General features: G+C 39.7%; 1 protein-coding gene across 1 annotated transcript; it reads right to left on the bottom strand.

Moving 5' to 3' along the window:
• Positions 1-6,598: 6,598 nt before the first annotated feature.
• On the bottom strand, positions 6,599-7,619 carry tcima (transcriptional and immune response regulator a). The gene has a single exon (XM_072388570.1). The coding sequence runs from the start codon at positions 7,473-7,475 to the stop codon at positions 7,173-7,175; it is 303 nt and encodes a 100-aa protein (XP_072244671.1). The 5' UTR covers positions 7,476-7,619; the 3' UTR covers positions 6,599-7,172.
• Between the last annotated feature and the right edge of the window lie 8,293 nt (positions 7,620-15,912).

Here is a 15,912-nt window from a genome sequence, read left to right as displayed (position 1 = left end):
TCCTTTATGCTTTACAGTTTTGGATCATTACAATTCTTTTTTAGTTTTAGGACACTTTGTTTACTTCTCACCTTGACTCCAAAGCCTGTCTGGCCATTAAACAGACTTGCAGAATTTGACAGCACTTTGAGAAATGTGTCAGATGCAGTTTGGTTACAGTGCTGCCAGAGTAGTGTGTACTGCCAGATGTAAGCACTGATTTGTCACTGTGAGTGGGCGGAAGCCCAAAAGTTTTATCTGGACATATTGGGAAATCAACAGCGCTGAAACTCTGAAGAATGTGATTTGGACCTTTTTATAACTGTAAATTTGTTTTTACCTCAATACAATCAAGTAAAATGAAAGAAAACAATGTCAAACACACCACATGGAAATCGTTTCCCTAGAACAAAAGCAGTTTTGCCATATATGATCATATTCTCTGTGCACCACACTGTGGTCATCCCCACCATCCATCTCATGTTTGTCAAATCAACAAGCTGCCACAGTCACAGGAAGGATAGCTGTTGCAAGCCAGAGTGTAATCCCAAGCCACTGTGTTGATTTAAGGGTTTCCTATGGGATGCAGGTGACGCGTCACAGAGTCCACATGGGCACTCGTGGTGGTGCCATCCACAAGGCAGGGGTCACCTTTTACATAAACTACTGATGCAACGTGTACAGGGGTGTTAATGTTACTCCAAAGCAAATAACGCATTGCCTTCAAAGCAAGCGCACACACTGCAATTACTCATCCAAAATCAACAAAGGTGCTTTGCTCCCTTGGAACAAACGTTGCAGTGACAACCAGATTTTGCAATAAATTCCAGGAATCCTTTTTTAATGGTGAGGAATGTGTTTTTCATATTGGCTGGTTCTCGTACATTGTCATCACAATCTTCTTCATGGTGCTGCAAAGTACATGGGTATATGGGTAGAGCACTGAGTCAGACAGACTGGCGCTTCAAGAAAACTCAACCAGAGAGTGTCCCGTCTTTTTCCTGCATTCCCCCCTCACATACGTATGACCCTCTTCCTGGAGAAATCTTACATCACCAAAACTCTCTGACTTTGCTTCACCCTGACCTGCCTTCTTTGGATCCAGCTATCAGAAGTACTCTGTTAAAGCTGACTCAGCTATGTCAAACAGAGTTTAGAGCTGGGATGAGCCAAACAGTCATTCACAGCAGGCTCAGTTTGAATGTCAATGTCATGCCTGGATTGAGCACTGGCAACTTGCAACTGATAATTAAACATAATCATGTGAGTATGCTGAAGCAAATGAAAAGTTCACATGGTTACAACAAGAAGTCTAAATGACTGGTATTTTATTTTAGAGTATCAAAAGACGACCACTCATCAGGCAGTATATACTGGAAAGCCTCACTGAATTATACCCAGAAGGCATTTCAGAGGAGCATAGAACTCAGTTAAACCAAGTAAATAAATGTAAATCTATTTCACTGCACAGTTTTTAGATTACGAAGACTGCCAAATCATGATCTTATCCAACCTTTGAAAAGTCATGCTGTGCCTTAATCTACCTATTTTGTAGCCAAAACATTTCTATTTTGGATTGGAGAGAAACTAAAAAAACAATAGTCTTGGAGATCTTTGAAAGGAATTGCACAATGGTCTCCCAGGTAAGACTACAACAAAAAACAACCACCGAGAAATTAAACATGAAGTATGTTTATTACATAAACCAGCATGAGTCCATTAACAGTCTACAACCTCTTTATGTGAACTCATTCGTAAAGCAAGAAAGACCTTTTCTTTTTCAAAAACTCCAACTTCGCTACAATGCTAATGTTTTTAGCATCACATTGCTAGGTTTCGGAGACTCACAGTTAATATAAATAGCTTCATAGCTGGCTAAATAGCCATATATATATTTTAATGTGGGATGAGTTCTGCATGTTTACTTGTTTGGATTTAAGAAAACTTTAAACAAGCACTGTATTCAACGCTATAACTTTTATCCTGATAGCTAGAGGAAAGCTTCTCGTTCATTAGAGATCAGTGTTTGTGTAGCAAAAAATGTTTATTGCATCCCATCCAATGAATGTTAAGATAAACTTTTACATCACAAGTGAGTTCTGAAGTTAAAGTTTCACCATAAACAAGTGCCATAAACCTTTGAACATCATGGCCATTTGTACAAATTCATTGTAATCTGTTCAAGTTGTTCATTTTTTTATGAAAGATTTCTCAAATGGCAATCTTTCTTGCATTTTAATATCAAACCCAGTTTGATTTTGTATCATAGGATGAAAATGTATTTTGAGGACTCCCAAAACTTATTAAACATTGTTGTGAAGAATTATAGACATTTTACAGTGAGTTAACAAATCGAAATACTGTGTGCATATTTCCAAAGACATTTTTTCAGTTAGTGGTGGGTGGCTTGGGGCTGTTTAAAACAGCTTCTCAAAATGAGTAATGCAAATTAAAATTGGGTTTCCAGTGACTAATAAATGGAGATAGCACCATCTTTGTCAGTGACTGTCTGGATTCTGGATCCCTCTCTGAGTTCTCTCTCAGGAAATATCCAATGGCTTGACTGAATTTATGATTAAAAACAAGCTAAATATAGACTTCTTTTGTTAATGTGAGAGTGAGAGAGCCAAGTGTCACCGCCCACACCATTTGATCAAACAACATTGCAACTTACACTGAAGGCAGATGATTTCTTGGTAGGATCCTCTGACTGAACGCTGACTAATCCCTACGTCTGTGGACAGCCCATGCTTAGTTCCTCATCACAGACCTTGGTTTGAACCGGTCTGCTCTGGAACTGAGTTGCCTGCCACTCCCTGTAATCTAGCACCTTTCTGCTTCACTTCCTTTATTCTCTTTCTCTATTTAACTCTTTGGCTGTCTTTACAGGAAAGCCGCTAAAGTGCAATATAAAGGAACAGGCCGTATCTAGTCTTGGTTGCCCAAACAAGGAGAGTCTACAATAACTGCTTGTTTTTGTTAATTTCAAATCATCAACTGGTACCTTTTATTGACATATACCCTCACATTCTGTCTTTAACTTTCATCTTTGTCAGAAGAAAGAGAAAATAAACATATTGAAGAAGTCGTCGTTTCTTTGAGGCATAAATGCAATTTAAAAGGAGCTCCACTCATACATTTTTTGATAAAAATCATATTTTGTCCACCTTTTGTTATATTCTCATATCTGTCATTTCATTGTATTCCTGACCCTATTCCTCTTACACCTCCTGGTTGTAACTTCCTCTCCCTCTCCCTGTGGTTACTGTCATCCTGGCTTGAAGGCTGTCTGCCACAGTGTCTATTGACATCAAAGCAATCGCTGTTTCTAAGGCTGATGAAAGGCAGGAAGAGGGTGGGAGAGGACAGGCTAGCGTCCAATGCTGCACACTGCTGCCAATAAGGCAAAGATGGCCAGGACCACTACCTTGAATATTTATCTTTCTTTTCTCAAACAATTCGATAGCCTTAAAAGGGGAAAGGGAGCCAATAAAAAAAGCTGCCTGGTGAGAGATACACGAACCAAACAAAAGGGACAGCAGCAAGATAAAAGGGCAAAAATAGACGGACCAACAAACTAGCTGTGATAAAGCTGGTAACCTCTGCTGGAAAAACATTCAAAATTAGATGCTTATTTTCTCATTTATTAAGCATTCTAAAAAAAAAAATCTCTAATCATCAATTTTTTTATTTTCATCTTTTTTATTTTTGGTCATACAGAGCCAGATAAAAAAGATTGAAACAACTCCCAAGTTTTTTCATTATAGAGAATGCAAAGTGGGCTTAATGTATTGGTTTGTTTGGATGCTATATTGTAAATAAAGATTCTACCCTCAAACTGTGGGATTAGCCACTAAAATCATATCTCAGTGTATTTCTAATCCTCACAACCAACTGTGAAACATGTCCACTGCAGGTAAAGTAATCACATTGTTAATGAGTTCCAATATTAAAACACATTTTTATCAATATAATGACTCATGAAATCCACTACACATGACTTCATATAATAAACACATCGCTGAATCTATTTGTATGTATTAAATGAAGTACGGGCTGCTCGGTGGTGTGGTTGTTAGCACAGTCGCCTCACAGGAAGTCGCCAGCAGGGGCCTTTCTGTGTGGAGTTTGCATGTTGTCGCCGTGTATGGTGGGTTCTCTCCGGGTACTCCGGCTTCCTCCCACCGTCCAAAAACATGCATGTTAGGTTAATTGGTGTCTCTAAAATTGTCCTTAGGGGTGAGTGTGAGCGTGTGTGTGTGGTTGTTTCTCTCGTTTGTCTCTGTGTGGCCCTGTGATGGACTGGCAACCTGTCATGGGTGTACCCCGCCTTTTGCCCGAAGACAGCTGGGATAGGCTCCAGCCCCCGCGACCCGACAGATGAATTAAGTGGGTATAGAAAATGGATGGATGGATAGATAAAGTATTAGATAAATCAGAATTCCACACAATACCATCCTTTTAAAAAGCAGAATTTACATTGAGTGGTGCAAAGTAATTACTCCTTGCAAGGACCATCTTTCTCCATCTCCTCTCTTCTCCATGAAATCTAACCAAATAACAATGTACTTTAACAGAAAAAAAATGGGAGAAGATGTTTGTAACATGCCGGCATATAACGGGCATCTCCACATTCTCTATAGTTTAAGCTAATGAAGCACCTTAGCTTAGCTTAGTTTAGTATGAATTTTGGAAATGGGGTAGACAGGTTGTCTGGGTCAATCTAAAAGGAAAATTCACTGTCAAGTTTACTTATTAAACCTTTGTACTTATTTTATTTACTCTCCTAAGATAATTGTAGTTTGACAGTGAAGCACCATTGCAGACAGATAACAGTTCCTGAGGGAAGAATCTGTAAGCTACTAAGTGCGTGTCTGTGTACACTAGCTGATATGTGACTGCTGCTAGCTGCTAAGCAATGAGGTGCACTGTGGGTATTACACTTAAAGAAAATGACACCCTGCTGCATCCAAAAATGATGCAGTAAACCTGAACAGTAAGTTTGAAGCAAAGCATCTACAATGACCACAATCTGAGAGCAACAAATTAATTTCTGGGAGAATAGTTATGAATAAAAACATTTAAATATAAAAAATAACACACTTTAGACTGTTGCTGTTTTCAAATAACTCATTACTTAAATATACTCTTATATAAGCACCTGAATAAAAGTTATCAGCATATTTTCTTTTTGTGCACCATTAAATCTGCAAACAGTCATTAAACATATTGATCTGAGCAGTTAGCCTTGGCTTTAAACAAATTTTTATCCTATCAAATATTTAGACTTGATTAGGTTTTATGTATCGTCTACAGAAAATACTTATTGCCCTTATATAGCATAAACTATTAAAATGAACTATTCAAGAGAAGGCAGCTCTCTGTGTGTGGTGAGTAATTTGTTTCTGTATTGCAACAGAATAATTTCACCAGTCACACCTGAGAGTTCCACACCTTTGGGCAACTGATATTTGAGCTTCCCATATCTCTGCACATGCAGAGATACGCCTTCAATCAGATGTTGTCATGCACAGCAACTGCAAACTGGTTTGAGCCGGTACAGGGACTATCAAAGCAAGCAGATTAACAGACATCCATTCTACTGAGTGTCTACAGCTAAGCCTGCTTACTCACCCTCACGCTGATACAAAATAAACCAAAAACATTTTGTAATGGGGTGTAAATGTAGTAGCTGGTTTGCTATAATGGAGGAGTTATTTATACTTTGGTCGGGGTAAAGAATCAGATGTTTTAGAAGCAAAGCCTCCCCACGACTAAGCTCTATAATGCTACTTAAACGGGCACTTATCTCGAGAGCAGGGACGATTATTAAATAGACTCCAGTGCAAACACTCCACCACTCCACCCTCTGTGGCCAGCCTGAGCCAAACTGGTTTATGCCGGTCTGATGAGGCATAACGTACGGAGCTCTGGGGGAAACCCAATAAAGATTAACCACATCCTCTCATGAATAACTCTATCCCCTTTGTGCCTCAGACTGAAGCTCACTACGGCAGAAATGTGACTCTTTGTTTTTATTTTATTTTGAGAAATAAACCCAATTCATGACAACATGAATCATCAATACACAAGCTGCTACAGTTCTGTGTTGCATCCATCTGCAATTATTGTCAAAGACATGAGGTCAGCTTCCTGAATGCATGGTGATTCATAATTGTTTGATTTAAGGGATTTCCCTAAAAAGGACTAACACTTACAGTAGGTCATGCTGTTGGATGCCAGATACCTAAGATTTGTTTTATGTCACTTTGAGAAAAAAATATTGGAGCATTTAACTTTCCTTGACTCAGCTGTTTCTGTAAAGTAAAATTAATTACCCAATGAATAGAACTAAAACAGTGATCTCTTCATTTCTGTGAATAATTTTTTCACAGTCTATCTTTTAGCATCTCTCTAATCCTTAAATTGTAAAGGTCAGCCCCTCTGTGATTCCTTTTAATTTACTCCTGCAGTCTACTTCAGCTGCCAGTAATACGGACTACACAACTGAACAGAAAGATGTGAAAATGTGACCTGGACGTTGATGATGATGCATCAGATTAATATAAATGAAAATTGTTTGAGTGATGCGTCTAATAAAGACAGACAAGAGTTCCACTTAAATATATATAGGGCATAATTTATTAAAAAATGACAGTCATTGGAACAATTCACAAATGTAAAATACTGTGATATGACATTTTGGTGACAATAACACATTAGTGGCCACTAATGAGTAGTGTTCATACAACAAAGTGAAGTTCAGAGGCAAGGCATGTGGGCAAGTTGTTCAGCACCATAAAGTCTCATATTACAGCTGTGCACCAGCATCAACACAGTGATGCGCACCTGTGCATGGTGCTGCTTCACAGTCGCCCATCCAGAGGAATGCATTCATGAATTCAAGTCTGGAGTTATACATGTTTTCACTTCGTATTCCCAGTCCCTTAATCTGGCTCCATTTGCTCCGGGCAGGACTCTCCGCTGTCACCTCCGCCCTCGAGGCCACAGCTATCGCTTGTGGCCCTCCAGGCGGCCCGATGCACTTTCTGCTCAGCACCTGACACTTCTCTCCAGAAGTTAGGTGAGTCGCACCAGCGGCGGTACCCCAGTCACATTGGGAATGTTTTCTGATTCGGCTCACACATGAGCCGACATTCAGACACAGACGGTGGGAGACTGCTACAACACGCTCAGCGCAGTTTGAGCAGCTGCCGGACCATGCCTGTGATCTGGAGGAACTTGTCCTTCTTTCGCTGCTTCAGAGCCATCAGGGCTCGGGCCGTCTCGTCCGGGTCCTGCGTGTAGGAGAATATGCTTCTCACCCTCTCCTCCGCTTTCATGTCGCCTGTTTTCTGGAACAGTCTCATCAGTGCGTCCTGGTTGACATTCTCGAAAATGTTAGCCACGGCTTTCTTGCGGTGCGCCGTGTCAAACTTGATGCCGTGGACAGACGGGCTGACGCGACGGGACTCAGAGGACACGTATGAAGACATTCTGACTCTTCTTTCTCTTTGTGTTTCACTGCCCCGACGATGGCCCTCCAACTCGGTGTGGATAAGTCGCTCGGAGCGAGCTGTTCAGCCGGGGCGATATCAGGTCTTCGGTTACTGACTGAGTGCTGGACAAAATAGGCTGTTGGCATTTATAGAGCTGATGTGGGTTGTGCTCTGCCGGGTGACATCAGCAGGACTGAAGACAGAAGCGCCGCCTCTCAGTGCGCACGATGCTGGAGTATTCGCTTCAGCTCCACAAACACTCAGGGCTCTGAATGATGAAAAACACTGTGCAAAACATCTGATGGCTCGTTTAAAGTAAATCGCCCATGGAGTTATTATAGAGCACAATACGCCCATGGAGTTATTATATAGCACAATAAGCCGCACATTCTATATTAACTGACAAATTCCACCACACTTGTATCTACATGACTTTGTGAGGTAATAACATATTACAGAAACTCAGCCTAAAGCCAGCATTCCAAAATCAGTTTAAAAGCATGTATTTATTATGACACTTTAAACGTGTAGCATAAAGAGGAATATGTTATATTCCCAGAAGCATTCACGTATAAAGCAGTTTTTTTTCTTTTTACTCTAAACTGTATTTGTTGAACACCGTGCAGGTTAATCTAAGCACCACATTCAGAAGAATTATTGTAAATGTTGTATATCACAATACCAGTGTCATAACACTAACTTATATAGAATATTTTAACAGTGCACACTTAGTACATCCCAGAGCATAAAAGACAAATGAATCTCACAAATCCAAGCAACCTTTACAAATGATCTATCAGTTGGAAAAACAATAAAAAATATCTACTAAAGGACCACTTAATGAGCACACCAATGAGCCATAACATGATGATGAGCTGAAATCATCAACATTAGCTGAAAAAATCTGAGGCTGTCCTGGAGTGTGTAGTACCCGGATTTTAGCAATAAATCATGTAGCTCAGCAAATAGAGCTATTAGATAGAAAAATAGATAGAAATACATATTTCCCTTTAGAATATGAAAAGCTGGTGAGTAATCAACAAACAGAAGACATGCAACATTGTAATTACAGTGGATGGTGATGTGTGGTACTTAATGATATGGGCTTAATGTGATACAGCTCATGGGTTTAAGTGGAAACACAATGTCTCAGCTAATTTGAATCAGTTGTTTCTTGCTGTTTGTTACTCCATCTTATAAAACTGTGTTCACTGCATCCTGTGCTGTCATGCACCTACTACATTGTGGGTCTATGAAAGAAGCTGTTTACAAACAACCTCAACCTCATTTTTATAGCAAAAATCACTGTTTACCGTTCCCAAAATTGCTACAGAAGATTAAATCTTCCTTTTCCAGTCAGCGGTGTGCTAAATATACTTGGTTTACATATTAGACTTCACAAGAAAAGCTTCTTGAAGTTTGTTTACAACTGGAGTTGAACCGTGGCCCATGTAAGCTGGCTGACCTGCTCTGATAAGGCTGAAAGGCGTTCCCCTACTTTAGACCCTGTTCATACACAACAGAAAGCTTCAGACTTATGCTGGTGTAACTCTCCTGCTTTCCTTTCATTTAAACGCACAAAAGTGAGCTATCACAGGTTTGATGCCTTATTTGGAAAAAGACAGAGGAAGGGCATTCTTTTTGCTGCAGAATGAAGCCCCAGCACGGTATGCCCGGCATGTGGCAATGACTCTGTGCTAAGTCGAACAATAAACTGGGTCTGACGGGAAACAATAGCCAGATCCTCACTGGCAGCTTTGTTTGCCAGATCTGTCTGAACAATGTGTCGTTACAGGATACCTGTCTTGTCTCGAGCTGGCATGTCATTTTCAACTGGAGACAGAAAATGTTGCCGTGTTTTCCGCTCCAGCGTTAAGAAAAAAAAATGAAATGACATATTTATGACCGCAAAGTTGCTCCCAAGTCTTCAGCGGATGGAAAGTGGAGCCTTGAGCTACTGACCCTGCTTTCATGCTCCACATAAGCATTCAAACTTGATAACAAGAGACGCTAGATTTCACTGAGGAGACAGGGTCTGTCAGCTGTCTCTCCACAGAGACCTTTCACTCCCTCATGTATCTCTTGTTTAACATTTGGCTCTAATTGTATAAACATTCTCCGAAATGTCCCTAAAATAGCGGACAGGTCACAGATAAGACTTTGCACGTTGACATTTGCAGAACGTCCGAAGTTTACGTCCTCTTGATTAAGTAACAGGGTCAATGTTCAGTGTTATCTTTCTGGGTGTTTTCCTCGTCGGCATCTTTGTTTATGGTCGCACGTATTGCCGTGATAAAATGTCAATGTATTGTACACGTCTCTCAAAGCACCCTGGAAATTACTTGTCAGCCCGTCATTAGATTACTTGAGTAACAAGAGAGCTAGTTAGTGCAGTTAGTCATCAATAAAAGCAAATGCTCCAAACTGATTCCATGTGTTTTGGCAGTTTGAGACACCACAGAAGACGACATAATGCAGCAGGTAGTGAGACATGAATTGTTTAACAGCCTGTGTAAATGTGATGCCCCACACTGATTATAGAGCCAATAGTCTTTATCTGAGATGGTAGTTTTACACTCTCTAATGTTTATAAGGTGAAGTTAAATCTACTTAAAACAGAATTTACATTTACACTAGTTAGGTTTCAACAGAAATGAGGGTAAATGCCTGTTTCCATCTTCTAACAAAATTTAAATGAGGTCTATCATGATATTTTGGTCTTGACAATAACCGTGACAGTGAAAGAATGACATATCATATCTGTATGATCATATCATGATGTGGTCTAGATTGACCTTATACCTTGAATTGATTTTTTTATTTTTTAAAAAAGGACACAAAAAATGTTAAGGCTTTTCTATTTATATCACGGTAATGTTATCATGAATGCAGTTGGTTTCAACAGTCATGTTATTATGGCAGGTCAAATTTCATTATTTATTTTTTAACGCACCTGTACATGACAGCCTTGTGATAAAGAATATTTGTACATACTGATGAACATGAGCCTGTTTTGAAAAGAATCGATTCAAACTCCACTAGATATGATGTGGTGAAAATGGAGCAGCTTCCATTTCTGTTGTAGCAGTAGTAAGATATCTCGTCTGTCAGTGGGCTGCGCTCTGCAGACTTTTGATGACAGATATGGCCTGTTTCTGTTACTGGGACCATCAAGGGCAAAATGATTAACCTCTTCTCTACTGTTGGTGTAACACAGCAAGTGTCATCATTAAACATAAAGCTGTGGCATTATTTATACTGCGTTCTCATCAAATCTTCATTGTGTATGAGATCAAAACTATGCCAGTTTGGCTTAGCACTTGCTTTCACCTCTGTTTAATGAGAGGGACATAGGGACAAATATATTAGAGACAAATCATAGGGACTGTCACGTTGGGTGGGTGTTGCGTGGTGAAGGTAGGACCCGGATGCAGATGTTTCAAAAGAAAAACTTGATTTATTTCAAAATACAACAAAAAGTGCAGCTAAACTATTGAATGCCGTGTCGTGCAGTGAGAAGAGAACTTCAGTGACGGTGAGGATCTGGCAAAGTGCATGGAGAAACCTGGAAACTAAATACAGAGGAGGGTGATTGGTGGTGGAGTGCAGTTGAGGGGAAAAGCACAGGTGAAGTGAATGAACCTGACGGCAGGGCAAGGAAAACTAAGGAAAACATGGCAAAAAACTAAAGACTAACCAAAAACTTGACAAAACTAACAGACGTGACAAGGACAAAACATAGGGACAAAAGGTGCATTTATGGTTTTTGATCCAAGCTCCAGATTTGACAAATGATGGATACGCAGTGACCATGAGAGCATCAGAGCTGAAGAAAAGGGTGTAATTCAAAATATGAGACTTTTTTCAAGCTATTTTCAACTAAAAGAATTGACGGAATGCTTGTTTAGACATGACATGAGCTTTAATTTTCCGTAATTTTGGACTGTATCTCTCAGTACATTCTATTTTTCATTTGATTTAACCTACATAGCTTCTTTTACAATGTTCACACCACTGTAGTTTAAACAAATTGCATGCTAAACCAAACTAACTAGCAGCAGGCTATGTCCTTTTTATTTAAGAGACAGATGTCAGAGGGGAATAAGTCCTCTCATGTTCAAAAGACAAATTATTCCTGTAAAGGTGGCAGAATAATCTGTAACCTTTTAAAAGTCTTTTATGATCCTTGTTCTTTTGCAAAAAGGCGTAGTGTGTAAAGGTTCAATTTGTCTTCCAATTCACTTCACATATTCTTGGATGACGCCATGCTCGATAAACACTGATACACTGTCAAACAGTATGTGATGTAAAGCAATAGCACAACAGTGTTTGTACCTTCTAAATCATCTGTAATTCAGAGATACTCTGTGATTTGGGGTGTTTGTGTTTCTCATGTCATTGCCTCGTGTCCTGTTTGCTGTTCTTTCTGTGTAATCTGGACAAAATGTCTCAAATATCTTAAACCATTTCATCAACATCAAATTCATGAAGTAAGAAACTGTTTTATTTGGAGATGGCGCACAGTATTTGAGTTTTTGAGCCCGATGTTTATCATGATACCTTCTTTATAAAAAAAAAGAAAAGAAAAGAAAACACAGACTGATAAATATTTTTCTGATTTACTCAATGAGAAGAATATCCATTATTTCCACTGATGTTCCAGAAATAGAAACTAGCAGCTGTTTCCGACCTCAGTGGCGGTAAACTGAATTAATTTGACTCATGGCATCTGAATGACGTTGGGACACATGCACTGGTGGTAATGATGAATAATGAACCCCAGTGGGCTTTGTGGTTGAAGTAGCAGAATAAATGTTTTATTCAGGCCTGTATTTATATATGACAGAGGGATTTTACTGGAATCTGTCGCTGGCAGCAAACATTCAAAATGTCTGTTTGGTAAATGGCTGCTTATGTAACATTAGCATAGGAAGGGAAGGACATTTGGGGAGAGTGGGAGTCTCAACGGGACGTGTGTGTGTGTTACAGGGACAGTGAAGTCATTCTGCCCCTTGTGCAGCTACAGAGGTACGGCAGGTTCTGCAAGATTTCAAAATGGTATGACGAAGAGGGTAAGTAGATATACTTATTAAAACAAATTTAACTGGCACTGTGGGTGTTAATGGTTACATTGTGAAAGGAAATACAATTTAAAAAATGCCTATGATGCCAAATAAAAGATGGGAACAGCAGGTTAAAAGTTCTATCCACTTTTCTGACCACTGTGAAATTAGAACACATACAAACTCTACTGTCTCATTTCAAATGAGCAGAATGCACTTAATATGAAAACCATGTTTAAATGTGCTGAAATCCCCACAAAGGTTTCAAATTAATTGCGAGCATCAGAGCCAAAGCAGAGCAGGCAGTAAACAGCTGCATGCAAAGCTGAGTTCATGTTTCCTCTTTCTTTTGCTCCCCACCCCACTGCCCACCTCACCCCCACTGAACAACCGGGTGGTGCATGCAGATTAAGTGACTAAGCGTAGAGCCTGCATCGACACCCAGGCGATGCAAGGCACTGTTGCGCTGAACTGGTTCAATCCGGCTGCCACTCGTTCATGGTTTGCTGCACCACAGGAGTCTAAGGCCAAACCTACTGTTCATCTGTCCTCATGTTGCTCCCCAACCAGGATGCTGAACCATACCTATATGGTCGGGCCCCACTGGACTGGATCAGGCGGATCAAATTGAGGTCATTGGTCTATAGGATAGTTCTTGAAGGTTGGGGCACTGGTACAGCCTCTTTACTCCTTAAGGGCTGATGGATAGTATATCTACTCATACTACTCTTGATACATCCATAGCACACAGTAGCATTAATTCTTATGAGCCGTTTCCCAGGGTATATTATGTCTTTGGAACATCAGTGTGAATTAAATATCTAATCATCTTTTGTACAAAATTTCACAAAGTTTTTGTGATTCAAAGTGTTTCAATATATGAGCTTTAATTTAATGACTCACATAAACACATTAGTTGTTGTTGTCTGAGCAGAGCTCAAAGCTCTAAAGTCAGAATGAAGAACAAAACAGCTTTAAAAACTTGTGCCCACATACACTGTTACGACCTCTAATTATACTTTGCTGAGACTGCAGAGAAAGGTGGTACAGTAAAGAGCGCTTCTCATCTGCAAGAGGCAACCCTGTATATACTAAATGCTTAGCAGTGGCTCAGATGCTTTACTGTCTCCATGGTGATACAGTAGGGGACAACAAAAGTGTGAGTGGGTTGCGTGACAAGGAAACTTTAGCTGAATCACCATAACACTACACTGCCAAACAAGCAGTGACTCAGTGCAGTCAACCAGCTATACTGATGTTCTGTACAGTAACAGTCACAGAGGGAAATATGTGAGTGTCATGGTACTCACCTCCTGAAACTGGACAGGTTACAGTGTTCGTGGGTGGTCGTTATATGCTTTGACTAAGACTGTGTTCTTACAAAGTTAGATATTGCAACAGAGACGACCAACATATCAGTTCAAATTGTACCTTATTCTGCCAATAAGCACTAGTGGAAGCATCTAAGCTCCCAGTGTGCTCTCACCGTCTGCGTCTCCATCTCTGCAGTGCATAAATTGACGGATGTGAGATGGTCAAATGCACTGACCCTGTATTATTAAGCAAAGCAGAAAACCATTTGAACTGATGGTCCTTGGTTCAGTGCCAGGTAAAGGAAAGTGCTGGAATCGGTGGACAGCAGACCTATTGTTCACCACGGTGGGAGGTCATGCAAGGTCATATCAGGGAGACTGTAGGGAAGCACATGCAAGTCTGAACTGATGAACAAGTAATCAGCAGCAAGAGACTTGATAAATCTGAGAGGATACACTCTCTGATAGGAAGTGTCACAATTATGTGTGTGAGTTTGTGGGGTTATGCATTCTGATAACGCGAGCAAATATATAAATTTAGAAAGTGCAACAATTAGTACTTTTTTAACAATAATTTACACACACAAGTGTTATTTAAAGCAACAGTTTGATATTTTGGGGTACAGAGCACTCTTGCTTTTAGCATAGAGTTTGAACCATGCTGCAAAGCTCTACATAAGCTAAAAAAAATCTGTACCTATACACAAAAAGTCTTCTATGATAAATGTCTATGTGAATGGCTTTATGTGGTTTGTTAAAAGCCCTCTGAATGGTCAACGTGACTAAAAAAGTGCTATATAAAAGCAATCCATTTTATAATTTACAAGAATGTGCAGGTGGTCGGGTAGTTGTTTTACATAATTTCTTAGGGTTATGAAAGATGTGAAAGATATTTTTTGCAAATACAAGGTGATTTCCAAAAGAACTGGTATGTCATAAGTTGGGGGTTTTGTTTTGTTGAGTTTCAGTTTTGATTTTGTTTGGTTTCTTTGATGTCCTGTTCTGGTAATATCTTACAGTTAGATTAGGTTTGGTTTTATTATGTCTATTTAAATGCCTGTATATAAACTGCTTGGTTTTCTTTTTTCCTTTCCAGATCATGAATGCATGTGTGTTTATCATCCTGCTTCTTTTTTTTTTCTCCTTTGTTTCTTGTCTGGTTGGATTAACTGCCCTGCAACGCTTAAAGTTTTGTTTCTTCTAATAATGTATTAAAGACTTGCCTTTGTGTCCTTTCACCTTTAAACTCACATCATAACATATTAGCTCAAAACAAGGCATATTTTAGCACAGTGAGCACGGTCCCCTTAAAAAGAATTTGAGGAAACTGGACAAACGGGGGATTAAAGAAGAAGTGGCAGGCCTAAAAAAAACTATCCAGCAACAGGACCTAAGAGATGCGTCTCACCCTTCATTTCGTCCATCTACTGTTCATTGAAGCCTCATCAGAAATGGTCTCCATGGTAGGGTGGCTGTCTAGAAGCCATTCTTAAGGAAGGGAAACAGGGAGAAAAGGATGAGCTATGCCAAATGACACAAGAAGTGGACTGAAAATCAGTGGCAACAGGTCTTATGGAGGGATGAATCCTCCCCAGAGCCCGGACGGCAGTCAATATCCAATGAAGAGCTTCAGGATGTCCTTCAAGAAGCCTGGAGAACTATTCCTGAAGACTACTTAAAGAAATGACAGAAAGCTTGTCTCAGAGGGTTCAGGCTGTATTGAAGAATAAAGTTGCTCAGACCAAATGTTGACTTTCAGGTTAGAATAACCCAAACTCTCTTTTTTTCTTATATACTGTATTTTTATTAATGCCTTCACATGTTTTGATAAATCACTGCTCCTATTTCATGTTCTTCTGGCAATATAAAAAGAAACAAGTGGTGATGCAAGACTTTCACACAGTACTCTGCAATTGGGAAGCAGTGCAAACTCTGTGAGTTTTTAAGTGGTGACTATTTACCATTTTTGCCATTTAGAAAAGTAGTGCATAGGTTAAAGAAGAGTGGCATTCAGTAATTCTCTGTTAAACAAAAATAGTAGTTCTCCCTAGCACTTGA

Source organism: Leuresthes tenuis, unplaced genomic scaffold, assembly GCF_036924035.1.
Source record: "Leuresthes tenuis unplaced genomic scaffold, fLeuTen1.0.hap1 SCAF_6, whole genome shotgun sequence".
Taxonomy (NCBI): domain Eukaryota; kingdom Metazoa; phylum Chordata; class Actinopteri; order Atheriniformes; family Atherinopsidae; genus Leuresthes; species Leuresthes tenuis.
The sequence above is the reverse complement of the archived record's forward strand: the minus strand, read 5'-3'. Positions and strand labels throughout refer to the sequence as shown.